This window comes from Eupeodes corollae, chromosome 1 (genome assembly GCF_945859685.1).
Source record: "Eupeodes corollae chromosome 1, idEupCoro1.1, whole genome shotgun sequence".
Taxonomy (NCBI): domain Eukaryota; kingdom Metazoa; phylum Arthropoda; class Insecta; order Diptera; family Syrphidae; genus Eupeodes; species Eupeodes corollae.
In genome coordinates this window covers 299,934,754-299,950,347 of record NC_079147.1, presented here as the reverse complement: position 1 = coordinate 299,950,347, position 15,594 = coordinate 299,934,754, and the positions used below count along the sequence as shown (strand labels likewise).

The 15,594-nt window shown below is 36.1% G+C and overlaps 2 protein-coding genes across 2 annotated transcripts in view; both read left to right on the top strand.

Annotated features, from left to right (window-relative positions):
• LOC129951845 (uncharacterized) overlaps nucleotides 1–81 on the top strand; it is a 103,004-nt gene extending 102,923 nt beyond the window's left edge. The window contains exon 3 of the mRNA XM_056064196.1: nucleotides 77–81. Coding sequence (XP_055920171.1) covers nucleotides 77–81 — 5 coding nt within the window. The remainder of the gene's footprint in view (nucleotides 1–76) is intronic.
• On the top strand, nucleotides 28–8,275 carry LOC129941173 (uncharacterized). Its single transcript, XM_056049741.1, has 4 exons — nucleotides 28–145; nucleotides 201–968; nucleotides 7,486–7,663; nucleotides 7,805–8,275. The coding sequence occupies exons 1-3, from the start codon at nucleotides 92–94 to the stop codon at nucleotides 7,621–7,623; spliced, it is 960 nt and encodes a 319-aa protein (XP_055905716.1). The 5' UTR covers nucleotides 28–91; the 3' UTR covers nucleotides 7,624–7,663; nucleotides 7,805–8,275.
• The last annotated feature ends 7,319 nt before the right edge of the window (nucleotides 8,276–15,594 follow it).

Below are 15,594 nucleotides of genomic sequence, written 5' to 3'. Positions count from 1 at the left end.
ACTTATTTTAATTTTAAAACTCTATCAAAAAAACCTAATATTGTTGTTACATGTTATCAATAATTATTTTTTTTAGAATGAGGACGTAGAAATGTCTTTCCCCCAGGGATATCATCGAGTCTATCAGCAGGAATTCATTGAAGTAGTGAGTTAAACTATGAAAAATATTGTACAATTTCCACAAAACTTTACATTTTTAGATACAACAATGTAATTTCTTGCCGTTTCAAAACTATCAATATCCCCGATATGAGTATTCGGCTGAACAGAATAAATTAGATTACAGGCCTCTGACCAATCTACCATTTTTTTCTCAATGTTATGGCGAATTTCAAGTACCTCAACAAATAAATTTGTTAGATTACAATAATTTTAGAAGTCACAGAAATTTTGAGTCCACAAATAAATTGGAGATTACAGAATATTTTGATTCTGATGAAGAAAATAAAGAAGGAAGTAATGTCGGTGTGAGACAAAGTAATGTTCAACATAAAACTACTCAAGCCAAGGTTCGTGGTAATTCCGACTATAAGCAACTTCCTCCTAATCAATGTGATTCTGAACAACCACAATGTCAATTGGATGTGCAATCTCAAAGCCAACTTGGACAACTTATATCTGAGATCTCCAATAAGACAAATAATAACCATTGGAAAATAGTCTCTACTCATTCGAATTCCGAAGAACGAGATGTTCATCAATTCTATGAAAATACTTGTAGTAATAGTACACAGGAATCCCAGCATTTCAATAAAGACAATCAATTAGAGCCTCGAGTCGTTCAGAGTCAAAACATTTACCCAGGCCAAGAACTAACCGAAACTATTCAGAGGAATAATCAAGTCAAGTCATACAACAATGCAGAACAAGGATGTCAGGAATTATCTCAGATAGCACAATTTGTCAAAAACAACTGTAATATACATGACGTGAAGTTTGGAAAACTTAAGTCCTTAAATGGACGGCTGGTAAGTTATGTTTTAAATTGCATTCTTCAAAAATTACTTTAAAAGTTCCCTTATAACATTTTTTATTCCAAGACGCCAGGTGTTTCCCATGAAATTGAGACTATACATATAAAGGGTGTTTTTAAGCTGCGAAAAATGTTTAAAGAGTGTTGTCTGTGTTTTGACCGTTAAGAATACCAAACTGTGTTGACATTTCTGTTCAGTAAACTTATTCAATTCATCACATGAAAATAATGGGATTTTCCATTTTCTTTTTTTTTATTTTGATCTGTCAAAACACAAATTTCCCCTGTTTTTGCATTCCATTGGGGCAATATAAATTGATTTATTTTTGATTGAAGATCAGAACTTCAGATATGGATTTTTCGGCAGATTAAACCTCCTTTGCAAAAATGTTTTTGCTGGAAAATTTACAGATCTACCGCAATCGTTAACAATGACAAAAATTAAACAATTGCAATCGTGTTCCATATGCTACGAAAAAAAAAAATTATTGACGGAAATTTAAATATAACCACTGTAAACCTCATAAGAAAATTGATCTATTGTTGTACTTTGATGTCTTGCATATCAATTAAAAAACTGTCGCGAAAGCAATTTCTGAATTCTGTTTGACGTTTATGAACATTAATTGACAATTTCAAGCTGTAATTAATCAGGTCTGCACATGTTCTACAGAACTGGGGTGTGTATTAATATTCACGTTCAGAAATCTATCCGAAGCTAACCGGATAGGATTCCGTTGTTGTAATCGCGTAAGAAAATACAGTTTTTACACAAATTATCTTTTGTCAAAAGCAAATTTATTTGATACTCAGTTATCCAATTTGAGTAACAACTAGATCGAATGTAATAGGGCTGAATTTTCAGCTAAAAGAAGAATTTTGACATTTAGAATCATTAAGATGAAGATTGTTCTTGCTAATTTTTTGAAGATTATCACAGTTCAAAATTCAATTCTAAGAAAAGGATTAAAATATCTTGAAATATCGTTGATAAAAACAGAAGCGGTCTTAAATGGCTTCCTTGGGGGACACCAGAAGGGCCATAACAAACAGATCCTAAGATTTCATAAAGCCAAAAAAAAAATAGCCAGGAAACACAAAGCTAATTTCGTAACGCCCAATGGAATAAAAGATCGCCAAAATTACTAGTTGTCATTTTGCCCTAAAGAATTTTTAATGAAGACTTCTATCGTTTCTTATGTCTTATCACCCAACGACATATAACCCACATCATAAAATGACGTTAAGGCCAGAAAGAGAAACTTCGTAAAAAAATGTCACAAGGCCCAAATAATATGTCATATCACTCAAAGCAACATTCAATGTTTTAATTACCAAATTTAGAAATGTCTTAACGCCCAACATTTTTTATTCAGCAAGCATTTTGACGGGCTCGCTTATAAACAGTGAGGTATGTATGAGGGATGGCATTTCTAACGCTTTCTTGACGTTCCGAGTTTTGGACGATCTGAAATTTTGTTAATTTCATGTTTGCATTCGGGCGATACCGAGGTTCAAGACTCAACGGTGTGGGTATCATGTTGGCTTAAGAAGCTACCAAAAGTCTTATATCCTGGAAACCGATTTCGGCAAGGCTTATGACGACGGCGAGTTTTAGCTAAAAAATCAGAAAAGTCACCATTATTCAATGCTACGCTCCAACGATTGAGGCTTCAACGGACGAAAAGACCTCTTTTTATAATCATCTGAATTCGGTGTACAGCGGTGTTCCAGGGGCCGATATCATTATCATCATTAGGGACTTTAATGCCGAAATTGGTTCTGATAACGTAGACCTCGAACGAGTTATGGGTAAGCATGGCTTAGGTCAACGTAACGAAAATGGGGATATGATTGTCGACTTCTGCAACGCTCGTCAACTTGTGATTGGGGGAAACCAAGATTCAACACATGTGTTCTAAATGACCTAACGTGCGTCGTAATTTCGTCACCACACTCGGCGACAAAGCATCGAACATACAAAATGCTGGCTTATCAGTAGATGCTTTGTGGGGCCAACTTAAGACCGCTTACATGGAAACTGGAACTGAAACTATACCCAGATAGACAAGAGCTACAGATTCCTGGATTCCTAAGACACCTGGGCCAAATCACATATCGAAGAACACTTAAAATTAGAATCAATTCAGAAAGTGATACTCAGCGGAAATTGATCCTACGCAACGAGTATAAAGCATCTCATAAGACAGTGCAGCGGTGTGTGAGATGTGACAAGAGGATAATGGTGGACAAACTTGCGGAACATGCTGCAGGAAGAGGAGACGCAAGTGAGCTGTCTAAAATCACTTAGGACATTCTCGGGCAGAGTAGTATCACTAACACTTACCATCCCGTGTAAGATTTGAACGGCAACCTTTTAGTGACGATAAAAGATCAGCTACAAAAATGGAAGAAGCACTGTTAAATGATGACCACAATGCAGAATTGAATCCAAAATTGAACAACATGCGCAGATCTTCTAGGGTTATTGACAGCAGTCCCCCAACAAGTGCAGAGATAAGTTATGCGATACATCTTCTAAAGAAAAACAAAGCAGCTGGACTTGATGGTATTCCCGCAGAATTCCTAAAAGCAGACCCTGAGGCAGCTTGCCGTATTTTGCTAAAGCCCGTGCAGGCTGTCTGGGAGAGTGAAACTTACCCAAGGGACTGAAAGGATGGAGTTATTGTAAAGTTACCAAAGAAAGGAAACCTCAAAAACTGTAATAATTGTCACGGTTTTACAGTTCTGTCCGTTTTCCCGAAGTTATTGGCAACTATTAATCTCGAGAGGATTAAGTCCAGGATCGAGTCTTCCCTCAATAGGCAACAAGCGGGGTTTCGCAGTGGCCGATCGTGCGTCGACCACATCAACACCTTGCGAATCATACTCGAACAATCATCTGAGTACCAATAACCGCTGTACCTAATGTTTGTTTATTTTGAGAATGCGTTTGATCGGGTCAATCGTGAATGCATCTGGAGATCGCTTATTGCGTGAGGAATCCCTGAGAATTGTCGCTGTTATTAAAGAATCGTAAAACAACGCAAGGTGTTTTGTGTTGCACAAATGGACAGCTTTCCGACACCTTCGATGTGCGTCGAGGAGTGAGACAAGGAGATGTCTTGCCACCAATTCTGTTTTTGCTGACGATTGACGATGTGATAACTGCCACTGTGGGTACAAATGATAGACACGGTATCCAATGGAGTCCGTTTGACAAGCTTAGCCACATATATTATGCTGACGATATATGTCTCATGGTAAACAACACGACAGGCTTAAATCAGATGTGTCAATCGCTGAAATTGAATGGAGAGGTGGCTGGCTTAACGATTAACACAAATAAGACCAAAGTAATGACCACCAATTTATTCTAAGGCAGGGGACCATAGAGGAGGTCAAGCAGTTTAATTATCTGGGAAGTTTTATAGCTCTCGATGGCGAAACGGACCTGGACATTAACACCTGGACGTAAGAACCAAGTTGAAACTGTTCGAATCCAACGTCAAATCAGTGCTGTTATATGCTTCTGAAACATGGAAATGCTCTGCCAACGTCTCTAGCAGACTTCAAGCTTTCTTCAATATAGCAAAACAATCCGTCCAATGAAATCCCCAGGGACCAAAGACAACTGAGAAGTCATCAGTTTTGAAGGAGGTCAGTTGCGGTGAATCGGGATAGGTTGAAGGATCTTGTTGCTGCCCTATGCTCCAGGAGGAGTTAAAGCGCTGCTGAACTTGCAGCCGAACAATTTCTTTTGATAAGGGTTTTAGGCGGTACAGCTTATTTTGGGCAAAACGGTATTTTTAATATTTTGGTGGCATTTTATTCGGTTAAATACTAAAACCCAACAAAAACAGTAAAGCCCAACAGTAATATTGCCTGAATATTAAATCAATTAAATTTTAATAAAATTGTTTTGCGCGCTATGACATTTTTAATTTGGGAGATATGTGCTGTTTTTGGTGAAAAGACTTAACGCCAACTAGAAGTAACAACTACAGGATTCAAATTAATATTATTAATACTTTACATTACTTTACTTTAGTTAGTGCTACAGAGCATTGTGCTCCTGGGCCTCAATTAATAACTTCCGCCAGCTTATGTGATCTCTAACTTCCTGCCTCCAATTTCGAATACCAAGTTGACGTGCGTCGGCCTCAACTTGATCACTCCACCGAGATTAGGCCTGCCTCTGCTTCTTGTTCCCTCAGGCTTGGCGTTGAATACCTTACAGGCTGGAGCTTCGATGTGCATTCGCCCGACATCCCCAGCCATCTTAAGGTACACGCAGTTTTTTACCATTGGCAAGTCGCTGTACAGCTCTTATAACTCCTCATTAAATCTTCTCCGACGCATGTTACTTTGTCTGTCGACACAAACCGGACCATAGATCGTACGCAGAACCTTCCTCTCGAAGATATCATCCGCCTGGGAGAGGGTCCATGCTTCTGCAACATACAGAACATGTTATGTTCTTGGGTCTTTTCCAGGACCTGGCGTAGAGTGAAAATTTGGTCGATGGTAGATTTTCCAGGCCTAAAGCCACACTGGTAGGGGCCAATTAGCTCGTCAATAAATTCACATAATACGTTGGACAAGATCTCGGAGGCGACGTTTAAAAGGCAAATGCCTATGTAGCTAGCGAAGAGAAGGCGGTCACCTTTTTTATGGATCGGGCAGATGATGCTTAAGTTCCAATCGTCGGATATGCTTTCTTTCGACCAAATTTAAGTAACTACCGGGTGCATGCTCCTTACCAGATCTGCTCCAGCGTACTTAAAAAGCTCCGCCTGCAAGCCGTCATCACCTACAGCTTTGTTCAACTTCAGCCTGGTGATGGCTAATTTGATCTCACTCTGGTCGGGTTAGTGGAACTCTAGATCGTCAACCAAATGGATTTGACGTGGTTGCTTGCTGGTGGAATCGTTGACTTCATCACCATTAAGCAACTGGTTGAAATGATCTCTCCAGATTTTAAGCATTGATCGCGTCTCGACTACGGTATTTCTCTCCTTATCTTTGCAGGCTCCAGGGCGGCTAGTGAATCCCGTTGTTTTCTTTTTGACTCTTCTATAAAAGCTCCGCACCTGTTTCCTGTTAAAACATCCCTGGATCTCCTCGTTTTCACGCTGCTCAGGGGCTTTTTTCTTTCGTCTGAGCAAGCGGTTCTCATCCCTTCTCTTGTCGACGTAGAGCTGGCGGGAAGATCGTGTGCTCCTTTGCTGCCACAATCTGTATGCCTCCGTTTTGGCTTTGTCTGCCTGAGCACATTCAGAGTCAAACCAGGGGTTCCTTGGTGGCGACTGTAAGAAACCTAGCACCTCTTTTGCAGCATTCCTGATGTATTGTTTGCAAAGCTGCCAGTGGGTCTCTGGGCAAATCTTGTCCGTTGTAGGGTTTTTCGCAAGCTCTAGGGATATTGGGTCAGCAAAGGCTTTGGCGGTATCCTTCTGCTGCAGTCTTCCAACGTTGAATCTTCTCCTCGAGGTTGTTGTTCGCTAAGAGCTTCCATGGATATTCGTACGCGCTGTTTAGCACCAACTAAGTGGTCGGAATCTATGTTAGCTGATCTGTACGTACGAACGCCAAGTACGCTAAGGGAGTGTCTTCCGTCAAAAGCAACATGATCGATTTGGTTGCATGTTCGATCATCGGGGGACCGTCAAGTACCTTTGTGGATATCTGGCCGAGGGAATCTGGTGCTACCATGTTTTTTTCGGCTGGGAAGTCGATGAGCCTGAGACCGTTTCCAGATGTGATGTCGTAAGGCTTTGTCTTCTGGCCTACCAAAGATGTCTTCTTTACCAATATTATTAATAAAACTAAGTTTTTAAGTTTGGATAGCGGAATTGCGTGATATACCTACTCTACCAGGGTAGACTACATCACACTGGAAACCTTTCTAAAAAGAATCTTTGAACTAGTTACTAAAGATAGTAAGATTTGTTGAAGTGTGTAGACCTCTAAGCAATATAACTGTGTTTCAGAACGGAAAATAATTTCCTTTAAGAATAAAAACTAATTTATCATAAACCATTTTTTTTCAAAAAGTTTTGGAATTACTTATATTTTGCAAATAGCGCGGTAATAAGTTGCTTCATGTCTTGACTTTGACTTTAAAAATCGGAGTTAAGAAAGAATTCTTTCAAGTTTTTTAAGAAAACACCTGCACGAAGAGTGCGGTTAAAAATGTATGACGTTTATGAAAACACCCTTGTATTTCCAGAATTGTTCATGTCTGCTGGCCCAATTGTCGTTTTCGTGCTACGTTTTTGACTCATTGGCTTATGCCGATGAATCAGCAACTCATGAAACATTTATGTCTTGTCCTATTATTTTAAGTTAAAAAGCTTTTTTAAAAGACACCCTATAATATATACCAATAATTGATTTTTGTGTCTTGTCATTCCTCTTAACTTTAAAAATTTCTAAATAATTTAATTTATACATAGAAGATTTATAACTTATTTATTTAAATATTTATATTTGTATTTTAATTCTTATAGTACCGCACTGGAAGTTTACTTATTAATTTTGGAGATCATTATAAGGTTCAAGTCATAGGCGACGTAATTCTCAATAGTATCGATGAAAATACTGCCTTTGATGCCTTTTTCAGTCCAAGTCCACGCTATCAATTTTAAGGAAAAAAATAGACTAAATTAATTTGAGTGCATAGGTTAGGTATGTATAAACATGATAATGTTTTAAATTTTTAAAACGATAACTTAATAAAAACTATTGTAAGAATACATATTTTCAAAACCCAACGCAAAATTAATTTTTCTTTACTGACTTTCTTTTTCACATATTTTTGTTTTTCAGGACAATTTGAACCAATATTGGAGTTAACTTGCAAGAAAGAAGGTTCTATCCTCAACTAGACGATTTGAATTTTGAATGTCAAACTCCCTCAGACAAAATATTCGAAAGAAACATTCTTGGAACATAAAACAAAAATCAAATGAAACCGAAATCCCAAAAAATAAAAATACCAAATACTGATTGCGTCCAATTTGATAATTAGCTTATATAATTTCAATGCTGATATCGACAAAAATTACAATTAAAACTTTGACAATTAGAAATTGAAGAAAAAACCATCAAAATCCAAGAAAAAAGTAAAATAGATTTTATAAGAACATAATATTATTGCAAATACAAAAATTATAACATTTATAAAAAAAATATTCTTTTAAAGATTAGATTAAAAGTCATACGTAAAACAATTTTCTGTAAGAACCCTGCTATTAATGTAACAGGATGATGTGTATTGTAAAATGAATAAAGTAAAATAATAAATAAGAATCATTTTTTGTGCTGAAAAACTTGAAAATAGGTAAAGTTTTTGAAGCTTAAGAAAACATGCTGAGTTTTACGTCAACTGATGCTCATCTTCGATCTTATTCCCGAAATACCCAAAACAATTTTGTTTCTTCGGAACTTCAAAAGCTATTATGAGTTTCACCTGGAGTCTAACTATCTGTAATTAGATATTCGATATTTGCTGCTAAATGTGTAAATTCGAATTTCTGAAAGTTCATTCAACATCATTTACAACGCGGAAATTTAAAATGTATGTGAGTATTTATTTAAAAAAAATATTTTAACATTAATCTTTAAAAAAATAATAGGTATACACAAATTGATTGGAAAAACATAATTTCTATTTTTAGAAAGAAAACCATAATATGTTGTATGTGCGTGCACCCTTCTGGATTTGTCAAAATGCCATTATTTAAAACCTACGGAAGTAGGTTTGGGTAGTTCAATAAACTGACCCAAAATTTCTGCAACGCAGTCATCGCAACGTGACCCTTGTAAACTGGTGCATGTCTTGCAAAAGCAGAACACATTTTGCCCATTTGCCTTTCCTATTTTTCCAATAATGGCTGCTTTAAATTATGTAAGATGTTTTTGTAATATCCGCGGGTTATATTGACTTCCTTTTCGTTGTAATCAATAAGGAAAATCCCGTCTGAATTCCTAAATACTGTAGCTATGTTTTTTTCAGACTATTGTGAGACGTTGAACAACTTACGGGTTGCTTCGCCTCTTATCGACACCCACCTTACTCTGACCTTAGATATGACAATATGGTCATACAGAATATTTAAAATGGTTGTAGGTGGAACTCCAAAAGTTTCTGCAAGTTGTTTTTTCTTCCAGAACAAGTTTGTCGACTTTTCCAACGATGTCTAAGGAACGGCCCAAGCTGGCATCTTTTACGTTGTTTAAAAAGACTATGACAATTGTAAATCATCAGGCAGGTTCAGACAACATTAGGGACTTCATTTGCAGTCTCTCTGAACGTACATTTTGACCAAGGCAACTAGTTAGTTTTTCTACTGGCATAATCTTCAAACTTGGAACTTTACTTCACTAACCGCTACCTTCAGTTCATTGTACAAAAACTATAAAAAACATTTTTGTCTACAAAATATTCCTCAGACAAGCTACGAGTCCATCACCATTTGTATTTTGTATTGTAGAGAAATATTACTTATATCTCTTCCAATTTGACAAGGAACCCTTTTACACAAAAGAAATTGTGCAGAAAATAAATAATTCATGGAGTAATAAAGTCCAACTTTCAGTTCAATTAAAAAACATCATCAATTGTCATTGTGACATAAGTTCACTTGACTTGATAGTTTGGGAGATTTTTCTTGACTAACTTTCCAGTGAACTTTTCAATAAAATTTCCTTAATTGGAAGGCAATTTTTTGGCAGCTGGCCAGTCAGATACTAGAAACTTGCCTTACTTTTAAGTCCCTTATGTTACCTGAACCTGCCCATTGTTTTCACAGGGCAAGTGTCCCTATAAACAGATGACATCTTTTCAAAAATGATTTGCGGCGATTTGCCTTGAACTTTTAAACTGTCGAAACTCAATTCAAGCTCGGCATAAATTTCCCCTAATAAATGTCCAAATAATAAAGGGTGTCCCAAAATTAACGCAAGATTTGAATTTGCCGCCATTTGTGCAGTGAAGTGTTGGCAACCATGAAAAAAAAGCAATTTGACAGCTAACAGCTAATAAAACAACGTGTCTTCATTATTAAAGAATATTTCAAAAATAGTGAAAGCTTGGCGGCTGCAGTACGAAAATTTCATACAAAATATGGTCGGAATAGATTTTCATCTTGATGGCTTTGTCAATCGCCGAAATTGCCGCATTTGGGGTTCGGAGAACCCACATGTGATTGTCGAAAAACAAATGCATCCACAACGCGTGACTGTGTGGTGTGGATTTTGGGCTGGAGGCATAATTGGGCCATATTTTTTTGAAAATGATGCTGGTCAAGCAGTGACTGTTACTGGTGCTCGATATCACGACATGATTACACAGTTCTTTCTGCCAAAATTGGATGATATTGACGTGTCCAATATGTGGTTTCAACAAGGCGATGCCACATGTCATACAGCCCGTGAATAATTCAATTACTGCATGAGACATTTCCAGGTCGTGTACTCTCTCGTTTCGGTGATCAAAATTGGCCTCCTAGATCGTGTGATTTAACACCATTAGACTTTTTTTTATGGGGTTATTTGAAATCACAAGTCTATGTCAACAAGCCCACAACCACCCGTGCATTAAAGGAGGAGATTCAACGCTGCATCAACGAAATTCAGCCACATTCATGCAGAATGGTTATGGAAAATTTCAACAAAAGAGTGTGCATGTGCATGCAAAGCCGTGGAGGCCATTTGTCCGATGTGTTATTCCATACATAACCCTATCCTATGTACTTTACGAGTCAATAAATAAAACGGCGATTTCTATTTAATTCAAATCTTGCGTGAATTTTGGGACACCCTTTATGAGGTCCAAATTTTTCCCCCATGGCTGTGCCAACTCAGGGATGCCACTTTGCTGCAATAGCAGTAAATCTACTGCACATTTCGAAAAACCTAAATCTACTGCTACTATATTCAATCTACTGCACTTGTTTAGGTTTAATAAACCCTCTCTTGCACAGCTGTCCAAAAACATATGTACAAATAACCGCTGCACAAAACGTCCGAACGAAGTTAATTCATTGTGAACTTTCATATGATATATGAAATTAGTTGCACGTTTTCAATTATCAAACAAATCACTGTCTCTGTTTCTAAAGTGTTCCCGTTTTCTGCGAAACTACAGAATTCTGAAAGCTTATTTGAATTTTTATATTTATTGTGTGAGACTGATAATTCCTCATTTTACGAGAATAATTATTATAAAAAAAAATAAATCATCGATTCAAATCAGAGTCCAATCAAATACATATGTATATCTTCTTGAACAACACATTTTAAATCTCTATATTGGTCTACAGAAGAAATTTATAAAGATTTCAATCTGTATTTTGAAAAAGAATTTCAAGAATGAATAAAGTAAATAAAAGAGGATGTTTTATATTTTTATGAAGAAATTTGTAAATAAATACACAACGTGTTGATTTTAATGATACAAAACTTAAACTGCTGAAATATAAAGATGCTACATTTGTTGTCGATGGTGCTATGCCATCAATATATCCTTTTTAAGAATCCTAACGTTTTTTATTTTATGCCAAGTTAAAATTAAATGAACAAAAACAAACATAAGGCAAACACAATACACAATGCAAATAAATTTTTTTGTAAAGAAATGAATAATGTCAGACTGTCCTGAGCTTTTAGAGTATTTACAAAATCTTACTTTTACTGATAGAAAGTCTGTGAAAAAACGTTCAAATATTTAGGAAGTATTTAAAGACTAGGTTTTAATACCTATCCGTTTAAAAATACACATATAAATATATGTAGTTTTGAACTAATTATTTATATATTTTTTGTTCGATAAAAATCTACTGCGAAAAGATCAAATCTACTGCTTTCTTTGTAACTACTGTGCTCTTCTCTTTTTGAAGTGACAACGCTGCCAACTACTCCATTCCGCGAACTTTTTGACCCACCCTCGTATATCACATCAGTCCATAAATAATGCAGTTGATTGTCATAATTGTAATAAATTCTTATGTTTTTATTTGTTCTGTGCTTTTTAATAAAGAAAATATAAATATTGGGTCTATGAAATAACTCCCACGAAATAAGTCCCACTTTTAAAAACGAAATAAGTCCCGCCAAAAATTGCTTAAAAAATGTAATAACTCCCACGAAATAAGTCCCACTTTCTAAAACAAAATAAGTCCCACCAAAATAAAATGATTTAAAAATTTACTTGAAATGAAATAACTCCCACTCAAAATGAAATAACTCCCCCTTGAATAATATATTTCTTAAATGAATTAAGTCTGACTTTCATAAACGAATTAAGTCCTACTAGTAACAACGTATGGATTCGTAAATGGATTAAGTACAGATCAATTGTTCTTATTAGACGGTATTATAGTTTTAGACGGTATTATAGTTTTAACGTGGCATTGGGATTAGTTGTATTTTGTAATGGTGATATTAGAAAACATGGAACACGAATTCAGATTTCCTACTAAAAATATAATAAAACACTTACTTACGTAATAACGTCAACAATTTTTTTAAAATTGTTTTTCCAGTAGTTAAGTTCAAATAAAATTATGAAAATAAAATAAGTTCCACTTAAAACGAAATAAATCCCACCAAAATATACATTTAGGGGTATGAAATAACTCCCACTTTACAGAACGAATTTATTCCCATTCAAAACGAAATAAGTCCCACTTAAAATAAAAACGCGTAACGAAATAAGTCCCACCAATTGACGAAATAAGTCCCACTTTAAAAAACGAAATAACTCCCACTTTCAAAATAGCAATTTTTGGTGGGACTTATTTCGTTTTTAAAAGTACGACTTATTTCGTGGGAGTTATTTCATAGACCCATAAATATTATTTGCATTGTATTGATGTACATAGCAACTATAGCTGTAAGTTTGTAGTTCTTTGCAAAAAGAAGTTTCTGATGATTTAATTTGGGAAGAACTCTGGTGTCGAAGCTTAGTTTATGAATGTGTTAGTTTTTAATTGTAGAGTATTGTTTTTTCCTCTAAATGTTGTAGATATTTGGCGTGTGTATCATTTTAAATGCTTTGTCTGTTTCTTCAACTACAAAGAAGAAGCTACAACTTCTCGAGAACCAAGTGCATTACATAAAGAATTTAAGGTTTATTTCCCTTGAGTGAAAATACTACTGTTTTTAAAAATGTTCCTCTTGTCGAATGCAAATCACAACGACTTACTCTGGTCGAATTTAAATCAGTTGAAAATCGCAAATATCAAAAAGTTGAACACGGACATTCTATTTATTTTGAGCTCGAAAAAAAATGTAATCAATATCGATAAAATTGAATTTCAAAACTCGATTTTCATTTTAAGTGAATTGAGATGTAGAACCTAGCTGAAAGTTTTTATTAACTCAGGACTAATGATAGGTACCCTTTTTCTACTCCCAATAGATTGTCAAATATAAGATTTTGTTCGTCTTATGATGTCAACAAAAAGCCGTTAATCATTAATCCTATTGCTCAAATAGCAAGGAACGGTAATTTTTGTTTCAATTAGTTTCGCAATGCAGAGCTTCGTAATGCAATGCATTTAAATTTCCTTCACATGCAAATTTACCTTACAAGTGTTAGCAAGCGTTTACGAGTAATTTTATTGAAATAAAAGTTGTGGAATTAGTTGAAGACAAGATATCAGAATCTTGTACAGGTTAGTATTTCATTATTAAGCAAGTTATTCAAACAAATAAAGGCAGTTTTTTTCAGTAAAAATTACCAGGTTACGAAATCTCAAAATTTTTGTCATTGAAAGAGTTGAATATTGCCAATAAAACAAACCTAAATTTAAGTGCCGCTACATTGCGCAAACTATTTTTTTCTCTTTTATACCTTTAGGGCGACCTTTGCCTTTGTAACGTGAAGACATTTTTTTCATTTACATATTGAATTAAAACTTGTTGAAGGCATTATACTGTGTGTACAACTGCTATATTATACCCCTATTATGGTTGGCGAATCGAACGTTCGAAGTGAGATATTTTCATTAGCGAACTAACACATTTGACATACCACGGTTGGCGAACTTTACAATTCGAGTTCGAAATTCAGTGCTACCATACAAAAAAAAAATAAGTTGGAAGTCCAATTTAGCCCTTAGATTTTTTGTGAGTGGGAGTAATCAGAACAGCGCCAGCGTATGAAAAAATTTTTACTCAAACCTGTCAAAATCCTCTGTTTCCTTAATATTAGAAGAAGTTGTGTGTGCAATTGAAGACAAATTTTGTCCAACCTGGATCAGTCTCAACATGTCATCCGATGAGAAACAAACCGGTGACTCAAGATATCCTAGATCAACCCATGATTCCTTTGTATTAAACTCCAGTAATTTTAAGTCAGTTCTTAAAACGTGGTACCAAAGAGGAGAACGTTTAATGTTCCTTGGTAGTATTCATATTTTTATTTCGTCGTTCAATAATTTTTCTTTTCCATTGCGAGTAGGTGAATCTATGGGGCCAATCTTTTTTCGCACTCGTACTGTGGCAAGAGTCCTAAGAGATCTAAACACACACAAATCCGCTAGTCCGGATGGTATCCCCGCTATTGTTCTAAAGATGTGTTCTTCAACGCTGGCAAAACCACTGCGTAAGCTTTTTCATCTGTCCTACTCCTCAGGTCTCGTTCCGAGCGGATGGAAAACGGCATTTGTCCAGCCTATTCCCAAGAAAGGCGAATCTTCCTCACCCTCTAACTACCGACCGATTGCACTTACGTCCCTTCTTTCAGCTCAAGAAATATCTTGAAAATCGAAAGCTTCTTAATGACCGGCAATATGGCTTTCGTAGCAATAGGTCCACTGGTGATCTCATGGTTCATCTCACCGAACAGTGGAGCAAATCTTTACATCGTCTTGGAGAAAGTAAGATTATTGCACTTGATATTTCAAAAGCATTTGATAGTCTTTGGCATCAGGCTCTCTTATCGAAAATGCGTGCTTTCGGTTTGCATGAATCCCTGCTTCATTGGATTAGTAATTACCTTTCGGATCGTTCAATACAAGTAGTATTGGATGGATTCAAGTCTGAAAACCTCAAAATAAATGCTGGTGTGCCCCAGGGCTCTGTTCTATCTCCAACACTTTTTCTCATTTTTATTAATGATCAGTTGCAATGTCTGCAACTTCTAATCCAATACATTGTTTCGCTTACGATAGTACTCTTACCTTTTCATATTCATATTTTCAAACTCACATCCCTCTTCTTCGGATGTGGAGCTGCAACGACAAAATATGATAAGCTCATTAAATTCCGACCTAAACAGCTTGTACAATGGGGATTAAAAAACCGCGTGGAATTTAATGCTTAGAAAACCCAATGCTGTGTTGTATCGTTAAAGCGAGATATTCCCCCATTGCCATTATCCATGGATGGCACTTGCATCAATGAGACTGAACCACCTCTTGTGGAATGATCACATACGCGATGTCGCCAAAAATGCCGCAAGGTGTTTGGATTTCCTTAGGCGATGCAAGAAATATTTCACCCCTTCTGATCTGGCTGTTATCTACAAGACTTAGATATGTCCAAAGCTTGAGTATAACTCCCATCTCTGGGGTGGTGCTCCTGCAACTTACCTAACCCTCTTGGATAGT

What these genes read in the sequence shown, in the direction of transcription:
- LOC129941173 (XM_056049741.1), top strand. Translation starts at nt 92, where the DNA reads ATGTCTTTCCCCCAGGGATATCATCGAGTCTATCAGCAGGAATTCATT. An exon ending in AGCAGGAATTCATTGAAGTA is followed by an intron (nt 146 to 200) that starts GTGAGTTAAACT and finishes TTACATTTTTAG; the next exon opens with ATACAACAATGTAATTTCTT. An exon ending in AGTCCTTAAATGGACGGCTG is followed by an intron (nt 969 to 7,485) that starts GTAAGTTATGTT and finishes TAATTCTTATAG; the next exon opens with TACCGCACTGGAAGTTTACT.